Source organism: Thunnus maccoyii, chromosome 2, assembly GCF_910596095.1.
Source record: "Thunnus maccoyii chromosome 2, fThuMac1.1, whole genome shotgun sequence".
In the NCBI taxonomy this organism is placed as follows: domain Eukaryota; kingdom Metazoa; phylum Chordata; class Actinopteri; order Scombriformes; family Scombridae; genus Thunnus; species Thunnus maccoyii.
The window spans coordinates 20,082,689-20,099,266 of record NC_056534.1 but is presented as its reverse complement, the minus strand read 5'-3'; the positions used below and the strand labels follow the sequence as shown (position 1 = coordinate 20,099,266).

General features: G+C 40.4%; 1 protein-coding gene across 1 annotated transcript in view; it reads left to right on the top strand.

Moving 5' to 3' along the window:
• Positions 1-16,578, top strand: part of LOC121880591 (ankyrin-2-like) — a 116,456-nt gene that overhangs the window by 97,677 nt on the left and 2,201 nt on the right. Inside the window, exons 43-46 of the mRNA XM_042387913.1 lie at positions 14,272-14,355; positions 14,575-14,739; positions 14,890-15,063; positions 15,288-15,379. Of these exons, the coding sequence (XP_042243847.1) occupies positions 14,272-14,355; positions 14,575-14,739; positions 14,890-15,063; positions 15,288-15,379 (515 nt within the window). The remainder of the gene's footprint in view (positions 1-14,271; positions 14,356-14,574; positions 14,740-14,889; positions 15,064-15,287; positions 15,380-16,578) is intronic.

Genomic DNA, 16,578 nt, shown 5'->3' with positions numbered 1-16,578 from the left:
CATTGTCTCCAGACTCACCTGTTCCTCAGTTCATTTCGCGCCATATTGCTAACGATGTGGAATTTTTAAGGTACAGGTCGTTTACGCCAGAATCAACAATTTCGGACTGGGAAAGCGCTGATTTGTGTCTGGAAACTCTCTTTGATCAGACCAGACCAGAGTCCCCACAGTCAGATTCATCAGACTTTGAACTTGAAAAGTTCTTTAGTAGCAGGGCATTGTCTCCAGACTCACCTATTCCTCAGTTCAGATTGCCCCATATTGGGTATGATGGGGAATTGTCAAGGTACAGGTCTTTTACACCAGAATCATCAATTTCGGACTGGGAGGGTACCGATTTGTGTCTGGAAACCCTCTTTGATCAAACCAGATCAGAGTCCCCACAGTCAGTTTTATCAGAGTTTGAACTTGATAAGTTCTTTAGTAGCAGAGCGTTGTCCCCGGAATCTGTGTCTTCCGATTTTGACTTTTCGCTCCTTCAGGACTGGTTGGTAGACTTTAGACCATCCTCCCCGGAATCTGTGGCATCAGTTGAGCAGCATTCTTTTTCTCCTCACATGACATTTGGCCAGATGAAGGGTCAATGTTGTGACTATTATTTACGCCACTCTGAAAGTAGACCACAGTCACCTCTGTCAACATTGTCAGATGTTGAGTATTTAGGACTTTGTCTGGAAGAGTCGTTTGAGGACAACAGACCAGATTCGCCAGATTCTGTTTCTTCACATGACAAAGATGAGGCACAAGGTGTTACTGTATTTGAATTCCGACGACACCCTGGTACAAGATTTCTTACATATGCAGATGTTGTGCGGAGCACTAGACGTGAGTCAGTGCCATTTCAAATTGATCATCGGTCCCTCTCTCCTGACTCTCCTATTCAATTTAAATCACCCCATATTTCTTACGATGTAGGATTGTCAAGACACAGGCCGTTTACACCAGAATCAACAATTTCGGACTGGGAAGGTACTGATTTGTGTCTGGAAAGCCTCTTTGTTCAGACCAGACCAGAGTCCCCACAGTCAGATTCATCAGATTTTGAACTTGATAGATTCTTTAGTAGTAGGGCATTGTCTCCAGACTCACCTGTTCCTCAGTTCATTTCGCGCCATATTGCTAACGATGTGGAATTTTTAAGGAACAGGTCGTTTACACCAGAATCAGCAATTTCGGACTGGGAAAGCGCTGATTTGTGTCTGGAAACTCTCTTTGATCAGACCAGACCAGAGTCCCCACAGTCAGATTCATCAGACTTTGGACTTGAAAAGTTCTTTAGTAGCAGGGCATTGTCTCCAGACTCACCTATTCCTCAGTTCAGATTGCCCCATATTGGGTATGATGGGGAATTGTCAAGGTACAGGTCTTTTACACCAGAATCATCAATTTCAGACTGGGAGAGTACCGATTTGTGTCTGGAAACCCTCTTTGATCAAACCAGATCAGAGTCCCCACAGTCAGTTTTATCAGAGTTTGAACTTGATAAGTTCTTTAGTAGCAGAGCGTTGTCCCCGGAATCTGTGTCTTCCGATTTTGACTTTTCGCTCCTTCAGGACTGGTTGGTAGACTTTAGACCATCCTCCCCGGAATCTGTGGCATCAGTTGAGCAGCATTCTTTTTCTCCTCACATGACATTTGGCCAGATGAAGGGTCAATGTTGTGACTATTATTTACGCCACTCTGAAAGTAGACCACAGTCACCTCTGTCAACATTGTCAGATGTTGAGTATTTAGGACTTTGTCTGGAAGAGTCGTTTGAGGACAACAGACCAGATTCGCCAGATTCTGTTTCTTCACAGGACAAAGCTGAAAAACACGGTGTTACCGTATTTGCATCCCAACTACATCCTGGTATAAGATTTCTTACATATGCAGATGTTGTGCGGACCACTAAACGTGAGTCAGTGCCATCTCAAATTGATCATCCGTCCCTCTCTCCTGACTCTCCTATTCTTCAATTCAAATCGCCCCATATTTCTTACGATGTAGAATTGTCAAGATACAGGTTGTTTACACCAGAATCAACAATTTCAGACTGGGAAGGTACTGATTTGTGTCTGGAAAGCCTCTTTGTTCAGACCAGACCAGAGTCCCCGCGGTCAGATTCATCAGACTTTGAACTTGATAGATTCTTTAGTAGCAGGGCATTGTCTCCAGACTCACCTGTTCCTCAGTTCATTTCGCGCCATATTGCTAACGATGTGGAATTTTTAAGGTACAGGTCGTTTACGCCAGAATCAACAATTTCGGACTGGGAAAGCGCTGATTTGTGTCTGGAAACTCTCTTTGATCAGACCAGACCAGAGTCCCCACAGTCAGATTCATCAGACTTTGAACTTGAAAAGTTCTTTAGTAGCAGGGCATTGTCTCCAGACTCACCTATTCCTCAGTTCAGATTGCCCCATATTGGGTATGATGGGGAATTGTCAAGGTACAGGTCTTTTACACCAGAATCATCAATTTCGGACTGGGAGGGTACCGATTTGTGTCTGGAAACCCTCTTTGATCAAACCAGATCAGAGTCCCCACAGTCAGTTTTATCAGAGTTTGAACTTGATAAGTTCTTTAGTAGCAGAGCGTTGTCCCCGGAATCTGTGTCTTCCGATTTTGACTTTTCGCTCCTTCAGGACTGGTTGGTAGACTTTAGACCATCCTCCCCAGCATCTGTGGCATCAGTTGAGCAGCATTCTTTTTCTCCTCACATGACATTTGGCCAGATGAAGGGTCAATGTTGTGACTATTATTTACGCCACTCTGAAAGTAGACCACAGTCACCTCTGTCAACATTGTCAGATGTTGAGTATTTAGGACTTTGTCTGGAAGAGTCGTTTGAGGACAACAGACCAGATTCGCCAGATTCTGTTTCTTCACATGACAAAGATGAGGCACAAGGTGTTACTGTATTTGAATTCCGACGACATCCTGGTACAAGATTTCTTACATATGCAGATGTTGTGCGGACCACTAAACGTGAGTCAGTGCCATCTCAAATTGATCATCCGTCCCTTTCTCCTGACTCTTCTATTCTACAATACAAATCGCCCCATATTTCTTACGATGTAGAATTGTCAAGATACAGGTTGTTTACACCAGAATCAACAATTTCAGACTGGGAAGGTACTGATTTGTGTCTGGAAAGCCTCTTTGTTCAGACAAGACCAGCGTCCCCTCAGTCAGATTCATCAGACTTTGAACTTGATAGATTCTTTAGTAGTAGGGCATTGTCTCCAGACTCACCTATTCCTCAGTTCATTTCGCGCCATATTGCTAACGATGTGGAATTTTTAAGGTACAGGTCGTTAACACCAGAATCAGCAATTTCGGACTGGGAAAGCGCTGATTTGTGTCTGGAAACTCTCTTTGATCAGACCAGACCAGAGTCCCCACAGTCAGATTCATCAGACTTTGAACTTGAAAAGTTCTTTAGTAGCAGGGCATTGTCTCCAGACTCACCTATTCCTCAGTTCAGATTGCCCCATATTGGGTATGATGGGGAATTGTCAAGGTACAGGTCTTTTACACCAGAATCATCAATTTCAGACTGGGAGAGTACCGATTTGTGTCTGGAAACCCTCTTTGATCAAACCAGATCAGAGTCCCCACAGTCAGTTTTATCAGAGTTTGAACTTGATAAGTTCTTTAGTAGCAGAGCGTTGTCCCCGGAATCTGTGTCTTCCGATTTTGACTTTTCGCTCCTTCAGGACTGGTTGGTAGACTTTAGACCATCCTCCCCAGCATCTGTGGCATCAGTTGAGCAGCATTCTTTTTCTCCTCACATGACATTTGGCCAGATGAAGGGTCAATGTTGTGACTATTATTTACGCCACTCTGAAAGTAGACCACAGTCACCTCTGTCAACATTGTCAGATGTTGAGTATTTAGGACTTTGTCTGGAAGAGTCGTTTGAGGACAACAGACCAGATTCGCCAGATTCTGTTTCTTCACATGACAAAGATGAGGCACAAGGTGTTACTGTATTTGAATTCCGACGACATCCTGGTACAAGATTTCTTACATATGCAGATGTTGTGCGGAGCACTAGACGTGAGTCAGTGCCATTTCAAATTGATCATCGGTCCCTCTCTCCTGACTCTCCTATTCAATTTAAATCACCCCATATTTCTTACGATGTAGGATTGTCAAGACACAGGCCGTTTACACCAGAATCAACAATTTCGGACTGGGAAGGTACTGATTTGTGTCTGGAAAGCCTCTTTGTTCAGACCAGACCAGAGTCCCCACAGTCAGATTCATCAGATTTTGAACTTGATAGATTCTTTAGTAGTAGGGCATTGTCTCCAGACTCACCTGTTCCTCAGTTCATTTCGCGCCATATTGCTAACGATGTGGAATTTTTAAGGAACAGGTCGTTTACACCAGAATCAGCAATTTCGGACTGGGAAAGCGCTGATTTGTGTCTGGAAACTCTCTTTGATCAGACCAGACCAGAGTCCCCACAGTCAGATTCATCAGACTTTGGACTTGAAAAGTTCTTTAGTAGCAGGGCATTGTCTCCAGACTCACCTATTCCTCAGTTCAGATTGCCCCATATTGGGTATGATGGGGAATTGTCAAGGTACAGGTCTTTTACACCAGAATCATCAATTTCAGACTGGGAGAGTACCGATTTGTGTCTGGAAACCCTCTTTGATCAAACCAGATCAGAGTCCCCACAGTCAGTTTTATCAGAGTTTGAACTTGATAAGTTCTTTAGTAGCAGAGCGTTGTCCCCGGAATCTGTGTCTTCCGATTTTGACTTTTCGCTCCTTCAGGACTGGTTGGTAGACTTTAGACCATCCTCCCCGGAATCTGTGGCATCAGTTGAGCAGCATTCTTTTTCTCCTCACATGACATTTGGCCAGATGAAGGGTCAATGTTGTGACTATTATTTACGCCACTCTGAAAGTAGACCACAGTCACCTCTGTCAACATTGTCAGATGTTGAGTATTTAGGACTTTGTCTGGAAGAGTCGTTTGAGGACAACAGACCAGATTCGCCAGATTCTGTTTCTTCACAGGACAAAGCTGAAAAACACGGTGTTACCGTATTTGCATCCCAACTACATCCTGGTATAAGATTTCTTACATATGCAGATGTTGTGCGGACCACTAAACGTGAGTCAGTGCCATCTCAAATTGATCATCCGTCCCTCTCTCCTGACTCTCCTATTCTTCAATTCAAATCGCCCCATATTTCTTACGATGTAGAATTGTCAAGATACAGGTTGTTTACACCAGAATCAACAATTTCAGACTGGGAAGGTACTGATTTGTGTCTGGAAAGCCTCTTTGTTCAGACCAGACCAGAGTCCCCGCGGTCAGATTCATCAGACTTTGAACTTGATAGATTCTTTAGTAGCAGGGCATTGTCTCCAGACTCACCTGTTCCTCAGTTCATTTCGCGCCATATTGCTAACGATGTGGAATTTTTAAGGTACAGGTCGTTTACGCCAGAATCAACAATTTCGGACTGGGAAAGCGCTGATTTGTGTCTGGAAACTCTCTTTGATCAGACCAGACCAGAGTCCCCACAGTCAGATTCATCAGACTTTGAACTTGAAAAGTTCTTTAGTAGCAGGGCATTGTCTCCAGACTCACCTATTCCTCAGTTCAGATTGCCCCATATTGGGTATGATGGGGAATTGTCAAGGTACAGGTCTTTTACACCAGAATCATCAATTTCGGACTGGGAGGGCACCGATTTGTGTCTGGAAACCCTCTTTGATCAAACCAGATCAGAGTCCCCACAGTCAGTTTTATCAGAGTTTGAACTTGATAAGTTCTTTAGTAGCAGAGCGTTGTCCCCGGAATCTGTGTCTTCCGATTTTGACTTTTCGCTCCTTCAGGACTGGTTGGTAGACTTTAGACCATCCTCCCCAGCATCTGTGGCATCAGTTGAGCAGCATTCTTTTTCTCCTCACATGACATTTGGCCAGATGAAGGGTCAATGTTGTGACTATTATTTACGCCACTCTGAAAGTAGACCACAGTCACCTCTGTCAACATTGTCAGATGTTGAGTATTTAGGACTTTGTCTGAAAGAGTCGTTTGAGGACAACAGACCAGATTCGCCAGATTCTGTTTCTTCACATGACAAAGATGAGGCACAAGGTGTTACTGTATTTGAATTCCGACGACATCCTGGTACAAGATTTCTTACATATGCAGATGTTGTGCGGACCACTAAACGTGAGTCAGTGCCATCTCAAATTGATCATCCGTCCCTTTCTCCTGACTCTTCTATTCTACAATACAAATCGCCCCATATTTCTTACGATGTAGAATTGTCAAGATACAGGTTGTTTACACCAGAATCAACAATTTCAGACTGGGAAGGTACTGATTTGTGTCTGGAAAGCCTCTTTGTTCAGACCAGACCAGAGTCCCCGCAGTCAGATTCATCAGACTTTGAACTTGATAGATTCTTTAGTAGCAGGGCACTGTCTCCAGACTCACCTGTTCCTCAGTTCATTTCACGCCATATTTCTCACGATGTGGAATTTTTAAGGAACAGGTCGTTTACACCAGAATCAGCAATTTCAGACTGGGAAAGCATTGATTTGTGTCTGGAAAATCTCTTTGATCAGACCAGACCAGAGTCCCCACAGTCAGATTCATCAGACTTTGAACTTGATAAATTCTTTAGTAGCAGGGCATTGTCTCCAGACTCACCTATTCCTCAGTTCAGATTGCCCCATATTGGGTATGATGGGGAATTGTCAAGGTACAGGTCTTTTACACCAGAATCATCAATTTCGGACTGGGAGGGTACCGATTTGTGTCTGGAAACCCTCTTTGATCAAACCAGATCAGAGTCCCCACAGTCAGTTTTATCAGAGTTTGAACTTGATAAGTTCTTTAGTAGCAGAGCGTTGTTCCCGGAATCTGTGTCTTCCGATTTTGACTTTTCGCTCCTTCAGGACTGGTTGGTAGACTTTAGACCATCCTCCCCGGAATCTGTGGCATCAGTTGAGCAGCATTCTTTTTCTCCTCACATGACATTTGGCCAGATGAAGGATCAACGTTGTGACTATTACTTGCAGTACTCTGAAAATAGACCACAATCACCTTTCACAACACTTTCAGATGTTGAGAATTTAGGTTTTTGTGTAGAGGAATTTTTTGAGGACAACAGACCAGGTTCGCCAGATCTTGATTATTCACAGGACAAAGCTAAAATGGATAGCCTTACTATATCTTCATCTGAACCACTTCCTGATGTAAGATTTTTCACTCATGTAGAACTTATGCAGGGCTCTGCACATGAAAAACAAACACATGCTTCATCCTCTCTAAATTACTTGAAACCATTCTCCGATGAAAACTTGCACTCTACAACGTACACCAAGGAATATACAGTAAGACATAAGCAGTTTCTTAACCACTTAATATCACATGTGTATGATCCAGTTTATAAGGGAAAGTGCTCCTGTTGTAAAATATTTTCTGATATCAAGTCACAGTCCACACATTGACCAATTTTACAACCATTCAGTATATTTCCATCCCTCCATCCTGCCTGTCAGTGGATTCCAACCTTGTTGCGAGGAGAAAGTGCTAATGCTAATGCCCCTTTCAAAAATGACAATTTAAGTACAACTGAGGCCTAAATCTCAACAAAACAAGAAGCATAGCAGCAAGAGAGTATAATTATAACATTAACTGAACATTTTTTTTAAAAATAGAAGGATTTAGTGAAGATAAGGATTATTTATTTAGAATCATGGAATCACATGAGATGATTACAAAAGGCTGAAAAAGACCACACCCCTAGATTTAACAAGCTGGAAATGCACTATTTAAGAAGTACAACTTATGGAGAAACCAACATCATATGAAATATTGAGAATGCATTTGAAAAAAGATAGACTTTAGGTTATGTAAAATTATAATTATATTATGCATAAAGAAAAAGGTTTAACTTAAACTTATTTGACATGTTATTTAACATGTTTTCTTGTCTTTTCTTTCTTTTTCTGTTTTTTTTTTTGCTTTGTCTTTTCTGTTAGGATTACAGACTTCTGCATCATGAGTTACTGAAATTGGAAAAAGCAATGTTGCGTGTATGAAAATAAAGAAATAATAATATTAATAATAATAATAATAATAAAAGTAAAATATATAATATATGTAAATATAAGTATGTAAAAAACATTAGAAGCATTGCAACAGCAGAGTTAACTTATTTGTTCCTATTCAAAACTATTTTTAACTATGATGATTTAAAAAATTCTTTTTAGCAGAATATGTAAATAGGCTTAATACAAAGAACATGGCAAGAAAAAAAATTTTTTTTTCAAGCTATGTGTTAAGGCAGGCCACTACATCACTGCATAAAGCATTTTTTTCTTATTTTTTGGTGTTCATTGTAAATGAAACCAAGCTGAATATGTTCTGTCAATTTTGTTCATCCTGTTGTGGAGCAGGCTTCATCTCCATGTCTGGACAGACTGCTACAGATGTACAAAGCAAGAGTCACATGACCCAAAAAGCCACCATCGATTGGTTACTTGTACTGTAAGCCAAATTTATTTTTCTTTAAGTCATGACCCGCCCTACCCTAATCAGAGGCAGAGTAGGGCGGGTCATGACTTCGCCATCCTGGGAAAAAAAATTGCTTACTGTAAAGTTGCATATTGTAGCCATGGGTTTGTAGCACTAACTAGTAACTAGGATGAGGGAAATGGTACTTCAGAATAAATGCACTGTTCCCAAGATTTTCTACATTTCAAAGTAAAACTTTTTTTTTTTGATGAAGTTGACCCAAATGCTCACCACTCATTCAGAATGAACCCACCATCCACTTTTTGATCCACAAGTTGGGAACCACTGGTTTATGGTAAGCCACAAAAAACAGTGTGACATAATGGCCACCAGCTTTGCAGAACAATAATTTTCAGAGTTATCTTACAGTTTTCATAGCACTTAACATAACAAATGTGCAGATGAGTCTTTGTTCCCAGATGTTCCAATTACTGGTTCTGTTTTGCCAGAATGTCAAATCAGCACTGGCATGTCACCATCTGAAACAGATGACACAAGACCCACAAGTCCTCGCTAGCATGCAGTGGAATGTGAATTTATTGACATTCCTTCACTTACAGAGTATAGGGTACCATCACCTGAAATATTATGTACAGATGAGCGAAACCCTATATATTCAACCTGCTTGTTCAGTGACCAGAGGCCACCTTCTCCAGAATCATTTGCATCATTTGATGTGTTCACTGCCCTATTTCCTGACTCAAAAATTCCTCACTTTGACTTTCAACTTTGCTATTACATGCATTTGTCAGAAAATAGATTTGTTTCACCAGACTCCATAATGCTAAAGACACTGTACTGATTCTTGTTCATGAGTCTGTCAATAACATGCCATCATAGAATGAGTACATGCAGTCATGTCTTGACTACTGGCTGTCTGAGTTAAGACCCTACTGCTCAAATTCTTGAATCGATAGGAGATTTAGATGAAGGTTTAACCAGCTGCCATCTTGGCAAAGTCTCCGAAATGAGACTGTTACCACAGACAACAGACTTGTATACAAGCCAGTCTGCAGGAGGTTAATAGCACACATTTGTGATCCAGTCTGTGAAGGAATATATTTCTATGACAAAGTTAATTTCTCTTAAGATGCAGCTGATAAATGGTCCAAGAAGCATGGAAGAACCACATAACCCAACCAAATCTTGTCATTTTGAAAGCATGATACAGATTCCAAACCATTAAAGAATCTATCCCACTGCATTAATTAATCTTACAGTAACAAATTTACATCCTGAAATGTTGATGCCACCAACTGGAACACAAGATTAGCCAGTTTTGCACAGTTGAGTCACATGCCATCTGTAGTACGAAAATTGGAATTTCATCATGTTGTCTGGCTGGAGAAGGCTGTCCATGAACAAACTCAAGCAAAGAGTGAATCAGTAAAACGAAGACCACTTGACAGACCCTGAATCACAATTAAAGATGGCACACACCCAAGATTTGTTTGGCAAGAAAAGACAATGGAAAGAAAATCCATGAGAGAGGACAAGAGCAAAAGTTCCTCAGTGTCGGTAAGACAGCACAAGCTCTTGCTCAGCAGAGAATGCAGTTTTGCTTTCAAAAGTAATAAATATGGCAATACATGAAGTATGAATATAGAACTCTTGCCTCAAGCTTTCACTAATTACAATGGCCTCACTGCCGTGCTGTGGCATGTTTGCATTAGACCAGAAGGAATGGTTTTTCAGTGAACCACAACTAATGGAAAACACTAAGACCCTGTCTTAGTGACATGACCTTTTTGTCCTGATATGGATTACTCTCAAAAGCTAGATAAGCTAACCAATGGACTTTGTGATACTTTTAGACTGCCTGACTTGATTGCTTCAAACCTAGAGATTCAAGTACCTTAATTATGACATACATTTTCTTTGGGTTTTTTTTTTTTTTTACTATCTAGTTGCAAATAGTTGAATAGCGCTATTTAGATTGTAGATCCTAACAGCCATAAAAGTCTAAACCAACTGATGTACTTGCCACAGTTAGAGGCATGTAATGTCTGTACTGCTGCCGGTTTGCATTTCTGTTTGTAATGCATGGACTCCTATTGTTTTTATGACAAAGATAAAAAACAGATCACAGAGACAGACCGCTCCAATGGCACCCATAATGTTTCCTTACATGGTATAAGATGAGTTGCGGTCATATACAAAAAACTCAAATTCAGAATTCAGATTAGGTTCTGGTTGCGTTTACTGTAATATTTTCACCTAGTGTAGTTGTGAATCATTTTTACAAAAATATGTTAGTGACCCAGTATGTCTCTGTGTAAATTTTGGGATATGGGGCAGACCTGAAGTAGAACAGACAGTAGTAGCATAGTAGCTGTGACAAATACTGTAAACTGGTGGTTTTAGCATTTTCATGGGTTTTAGCATTTTCATGGGAATCACCTTGCCCTAAACCTATGACAGGGCATAAACCATTTGCCTGTGTAAAATGACGCATGTCCACCTTCATGTTACACCAAATCCTGAGTTCATTTGTGCCCTGCTTTTATTATCACAAGATTATATTGTGTTATCAGTTACATACTCAACTGAATATCTCCAGACATGCTATTATCAAGAATATTTCAAAAATGTCTTAATTTTATTTTAATTACAGCATATCAATCAGTCATTACAAGTATATTATGTGTTAAATTGTATGTGGTTTGTTGGATAAACATAAGATACTATAGGAATGACCTAAATGCAAGTGGGCTACAAGTGAATTTCTGCATTTGAGACACTGTCCTTGATAAATGCATGCCTCATTTGACTCTTCCTTTCTTCACAGGAAGGAAAGGAAATCACAAATCATATTTATTTATATTTTTCCCACTCTATTGTATCATTTTTGCAGGTATCAGCAGCATCTTCCAAAACAAATCTTTCAGAATCCACAAAACAAACAAATGTTGATTTAGAGCAGAATCAGCTCTTTCCAACTGAGACACCATCCTTGCCACATGATTCAAACACACTTTCCACTGAAAAAATAGAATTACCCATTCTAAGTACCTTTGACCCAAGTAAAACACAATCTGAAATCACAATGACCAGTCAAACTAGCTCACCACAGGAGGAAGAGGAAAAGCTGGTATTCCACAAACAAAGTGAGGATCCAGGCTTAGCTAAACTAAGCCCAGTAGCCCCAGACTCACTCTGTCAAACGGCTCAAGAAAGTCCAGATGATCAAATTGTCATGTCTTCAGAGTCCACTCCAACACCACCAGGGTCTGGGTCCCCGCAGCTTGACCAGCTGCTGTCAGATCTGGAAGAGATGAAACTTAACTTTGGACCAGAGACACTTGCTCCACCTCTGTCAGAAACCAGGGATGAAAGCCCTGAAGTTGACGAAATGTGTGAGTTTGAAGACCTTCCACCTGATGATCAATGTGCTTCAGAGGATAGAGATACCCTCAGAGTCAGTATGTCATCTATTATACAGGTTGCAGAAGATACTAATCAGACAGATGTAGCAGTCACAGCACCTGCACATTTCCAGACATCCTTTCAAGCCGAACCTGAAGTAGTCTCAGATACTCCTGATCTAACAAAAAACTCACGCCTACCATGTGTACCATCAAGTCTTGGCAGTGGTAAAGATAGTCGTTTATCAGCAACTGGGTCCTTTTCAATTCCAGAATCTCCCCAGTTAGATTGTGAGGTAATGGAACCGTCACTGAGCTCAAGTTTTCCTTTGGACATATTCCAGTCCAGCAAATATTATGAAAATGCTACAGAGATATTTTCTTCCCATTCTTTCCTCAAAGAATCTGGAACAACTCTTATTACTCTTGGAGAGGAAGATTATACAAGTGACTTTCTTCAAAATCAAGAAGAACAGGAATCATCTACATCACCTAATGACTCAAGGGATTTGACAGAAGAAGCATCAACACAGAGTATCCAAGATCAAAGTACACATTTATGGGAGGCAACTTCTGTTAAAGCCATTCACACTGATGATTTTTCTTCTCAGTCTCCTTCTGATTTAACTCCTGAGACAGTTATATCTGCAAGACATTTTAGCTTTGATGAACTGATGCCATACCCCTCTTCAGGAAACTCAGAGACATCTTCAGATGAGGATTGGTTGAGGACCAGTGTGCAACAGTCAGAAGAATCTCTGACTCTAGTAGACTATGAAGGTTTTGCCTCTCAGCTTACTTTAGTTAAACCCAATGCAGAGGTGACTTCATCAACTTCTGATGAGGAGTACAGCATCCCACCTGGGTATACAGAGACCTCTTCTACCACTACCAGCTATAACCACATACCCCCAGAATATGCAGAAGTTGTATATAGTGGTGCAGACAGCCCAACCTTTGAATACTCTGACCCAGAGCCTTACTTTGACTGCAAACAGGGTGTATCAGATTTCTCAGAGACTGAGCCTGATGAACCTGAGACAAGATCTGGGTCAAGTGGACATCAGCCTCAGGATCATCTCAGCCATGCTGGAGAGCAAGAAAAGGTGAATAGAAGAGCGCTGGTGTCCTCTGGAAGTGAAGATTATGAGGATGCTTTTTTTGTCCAAGAGCCTCTTCATAATATACATGAAGAGAGTGAAGAATTATTACACTATTCAGAATCATCTGATGAAGAATTCACCTTGTGTGAGCCTCCTGTCCGTGAAATGGGGGCATATGGTGATACTAATAAATCTCTGACACGGGTAAGACGGGATTTGGTAAACCATCCCAATTTGCAAGCTTTTCACAGAGCTGAACTTAACCAAATACTATATTTGCTTCAAAGAGGAATGACTGCTAACCCTCTGGCCACATGGATGGGATCTGAAACTCCTTATAACCCACATTTTCATTTTTATTTCCAATTTAACCAGTTCTAATTCAGCATGTCACTTGCCTTTAACCAGTAGTATCAATCATGTTAATAACATAAGCTACATACTTTTTTCTTCATCAGTAATGAGTGCATCAGTTCTTTAATTCAGTACAAGCATGGTATTTTTTGCAAACATTTTTCCAAGTTACAGACTGCTATGTTGTACTTTCCAATATGAGTAAGGATATGATAAGTCATTGTAAATACTCAAGTCAGTGGAAAGTGCACCATATCACTCTGCTTATTGCTTGCTTTGCTACAAACATACAGTAGTAGTATTCATATATGGTCATTCATTAAATCTTGATGGATTTGTGTTACTTGGTCAGGAGATCACCGCAGAGTTCGGATCAATGTCAGAAAGTTCAGATGATGAATTTGTGACCACCAGAATAGTGCGAAGGAGAGTTGTCATTCAGGTATCTGATTTAGCATGATTGGTGGCATTTTAAATGAGCATGGAGGGTGTGACCTTCAGAGTGCAACTTTAACCTGGTGAGGTGTTCATTGTGAAGTTGAAAGGTTTACTGTCTAACAACCATTAGTCTAATCAAAATTGGTGAAATCTGTGTGTTTGAAGATTGATGTAAGAAACATGCCACTTGATTTGCATAGATGGCTGAACCTCATAGAGATGTTTTATGCTGCTGTTAGCACTTTGTTGGTTGATTTGCCAACATATCCTTTTTTCCCTGAGAATGCAAGTGTGTTTCCTGTATCCCCTAGTCCCCATTCTCTCACTGAAATACTACCTAAAATGCAAGTTTTGTATCCTGTTTTTTCTCTAACACGCATTGGCATTTTATTTTTGAAGTGGAGAATTAAACATTACACTGATCCAAGTTCACATTCCTCATTATGCTTGTCTTTTTTCCCTTATAGGCTGATGAAATTCCCGACCTCCCTACTCAGTCAGTGATGGAAGAAAAGTACAAAGATGAAAATGGACACATCGTTGTCAAAAAGGTAAAGTATGATTGCTCTTTTTTTTAGAGCAGTATTTAAACTGAAAGTGACAATAGGCAGTAAAGCAACTTTGTGATTTTGCATTAATACAAGAGGCTCTTTGCTGCATTGTTGCTCCATTTCATTCAGAGACAGAGACCAAAATATGCCAATGGTTACCTTTTTCTTAAAATGAATGCCTCTCCACCTAATGGTCTTTGACCACATGACCTTCCTCAGGTTACCCATAAAATTATTCGCAAGTGTGTTTCCGCGGATGGAGCGGAGCGTGAAGAGGTCTTATTAGATGGAGCTTCCCAGGGGTCCATCGGTATGGGAGAGAGAGATGGATACTCCAAGGTGGTGAAGCGGACTGTAGTAAAGAGTGAGGGAGACCATACAGAGGTATGTGTACTGTATATTATATGTGTGTGTTTATTATCATAGCCCCCAAATCCATTTTAACAGAAAATACCAGATATATCAACATTTATATTGGTAGTAGTTTATATAGGACAAAGAAAATACAACTAATAACCTTTTCTTTTAATCTAGGTAACATTTACTGAATGTGAGGGTTTCTCAGCATCAAGGCAGGAGACAGCTGAGGGTTGTAAGGTCAGTCAGGTAGAAAGGACAACAGTGGTGGACGGTGAAAGGACAATGACACACCAAGGTGATCCTTCCTTGGCTTCTGACCTCCCCTCAGCCCAAGAGGACTTTAAACAGGTTTGTTAATAACCTTGTCACTGTTATTTCCTAACCTAGATACACTGTATGTGATAAACAAATTGAGGATAGCAGCATAACGCTGTCAACATACCTCAACTACAGTACTTGCCAGTGTAGAAAATCAATTCATGTGCACACAAAGCAAATACCAAGCCTCTGGTTTTCATAGTTAAATAATTCCAAATTAAGTGAATATTGATTTCTCTTTTTCATGCCACCAGGCACTAGGTTATATAAGTGGTTTTACCGGATCAGAACTCCCTCATGTTTTAGAGAGAGAGACTGTCAAAGAAGATGGAACTGTGGTCAGGAGGTGTGTGTGAGTGCCAGAGTGCACTTGCTTGATTGTATTTCTGTGACTGCTTGCAGACTTGTAGGGTGAATTTTTAGAATGACAGCTGTGCTGTAAGTTTACTAGTTTTACTAACTGACGTATGTTTCAGTTGCTAACATTAACATTTTTGTATTCTTAATCAAAGAGAGATAACATAAAACAAATCTGATGAGATAATTGTGTGTAATTTTGTCATTTGGGAGAAAACATCAACAAATCTAATGTCTGTTGTACTATCTCTAAGGACAGTATGAGGAATAAAACAGTTGGCCCATTGTTGTCCCGTGCATGCAGTTGGAATGATTAATATTGCACTACTCAGTGCAGCTTGCATCCCACAGTTTTTCCATTTCTAACATTAGAGTGTGATTCAGTTCATGTGTGATTTAGTAAAGCCTAGCTTTATTCTATTAAGTATATTCTGTTATGTCTATGATTATTTTGGGGGTGTTTTGTATACAGCTGTGTATTATGACTCCTTAAGCCTCTCAGGGAGGACAAACAAGAGCAGGCACACTGTTGGTGCCTGATAGCCATTAGTATTCCACATATTCTTAGGTACTCCTGTCTGTTTGGAGTAAAATTCAATATGTGCCTCAGTGGTGGTACATTTTCAAGAACAAGTATTGGTATTGTAAAAGCTGATAATGACAAATATACAAACAGATGACAAATCAAGAAAAACACTGCTTAGAATAGGGAATGCAGATTCTTCCAAAGAGGGCAGGGGTCAATGAAAATTCTGAATATCATGTGGCATTTGCACTATTAAGGTCTCCACCCAGTTGAACACTTTTTTGGATCAACATGTTAGATAGTGCTCTCCACCATCATCATCAAAACATCAACAGGGATTATCTTTGAAAGAATGATGTGCCAAAAAGCACTGAAGCTGTTCTGAAGGCCTGTGATGGCTCAACAACTTACAAAGACACTCTTTTGTTGGTTTTTCCTTTAAATTGTTGTCCATCGATATCTGTTTAGTGTGAGATTACATGAAACTTCAATGAATGTGTTGTTTGTGTGCTTTAAGTGTTATATCATATAATGTCTGCTGCTAGAAAGTAACTATGAAGTTGTTGTGCGTGTGATCACAATTGAATGCAGGATTTACAAAGCATGATACCCTTTGTGGGTCTTTTGTTTTACTTCTATGATATGCAGTTCAAGGATTCCAG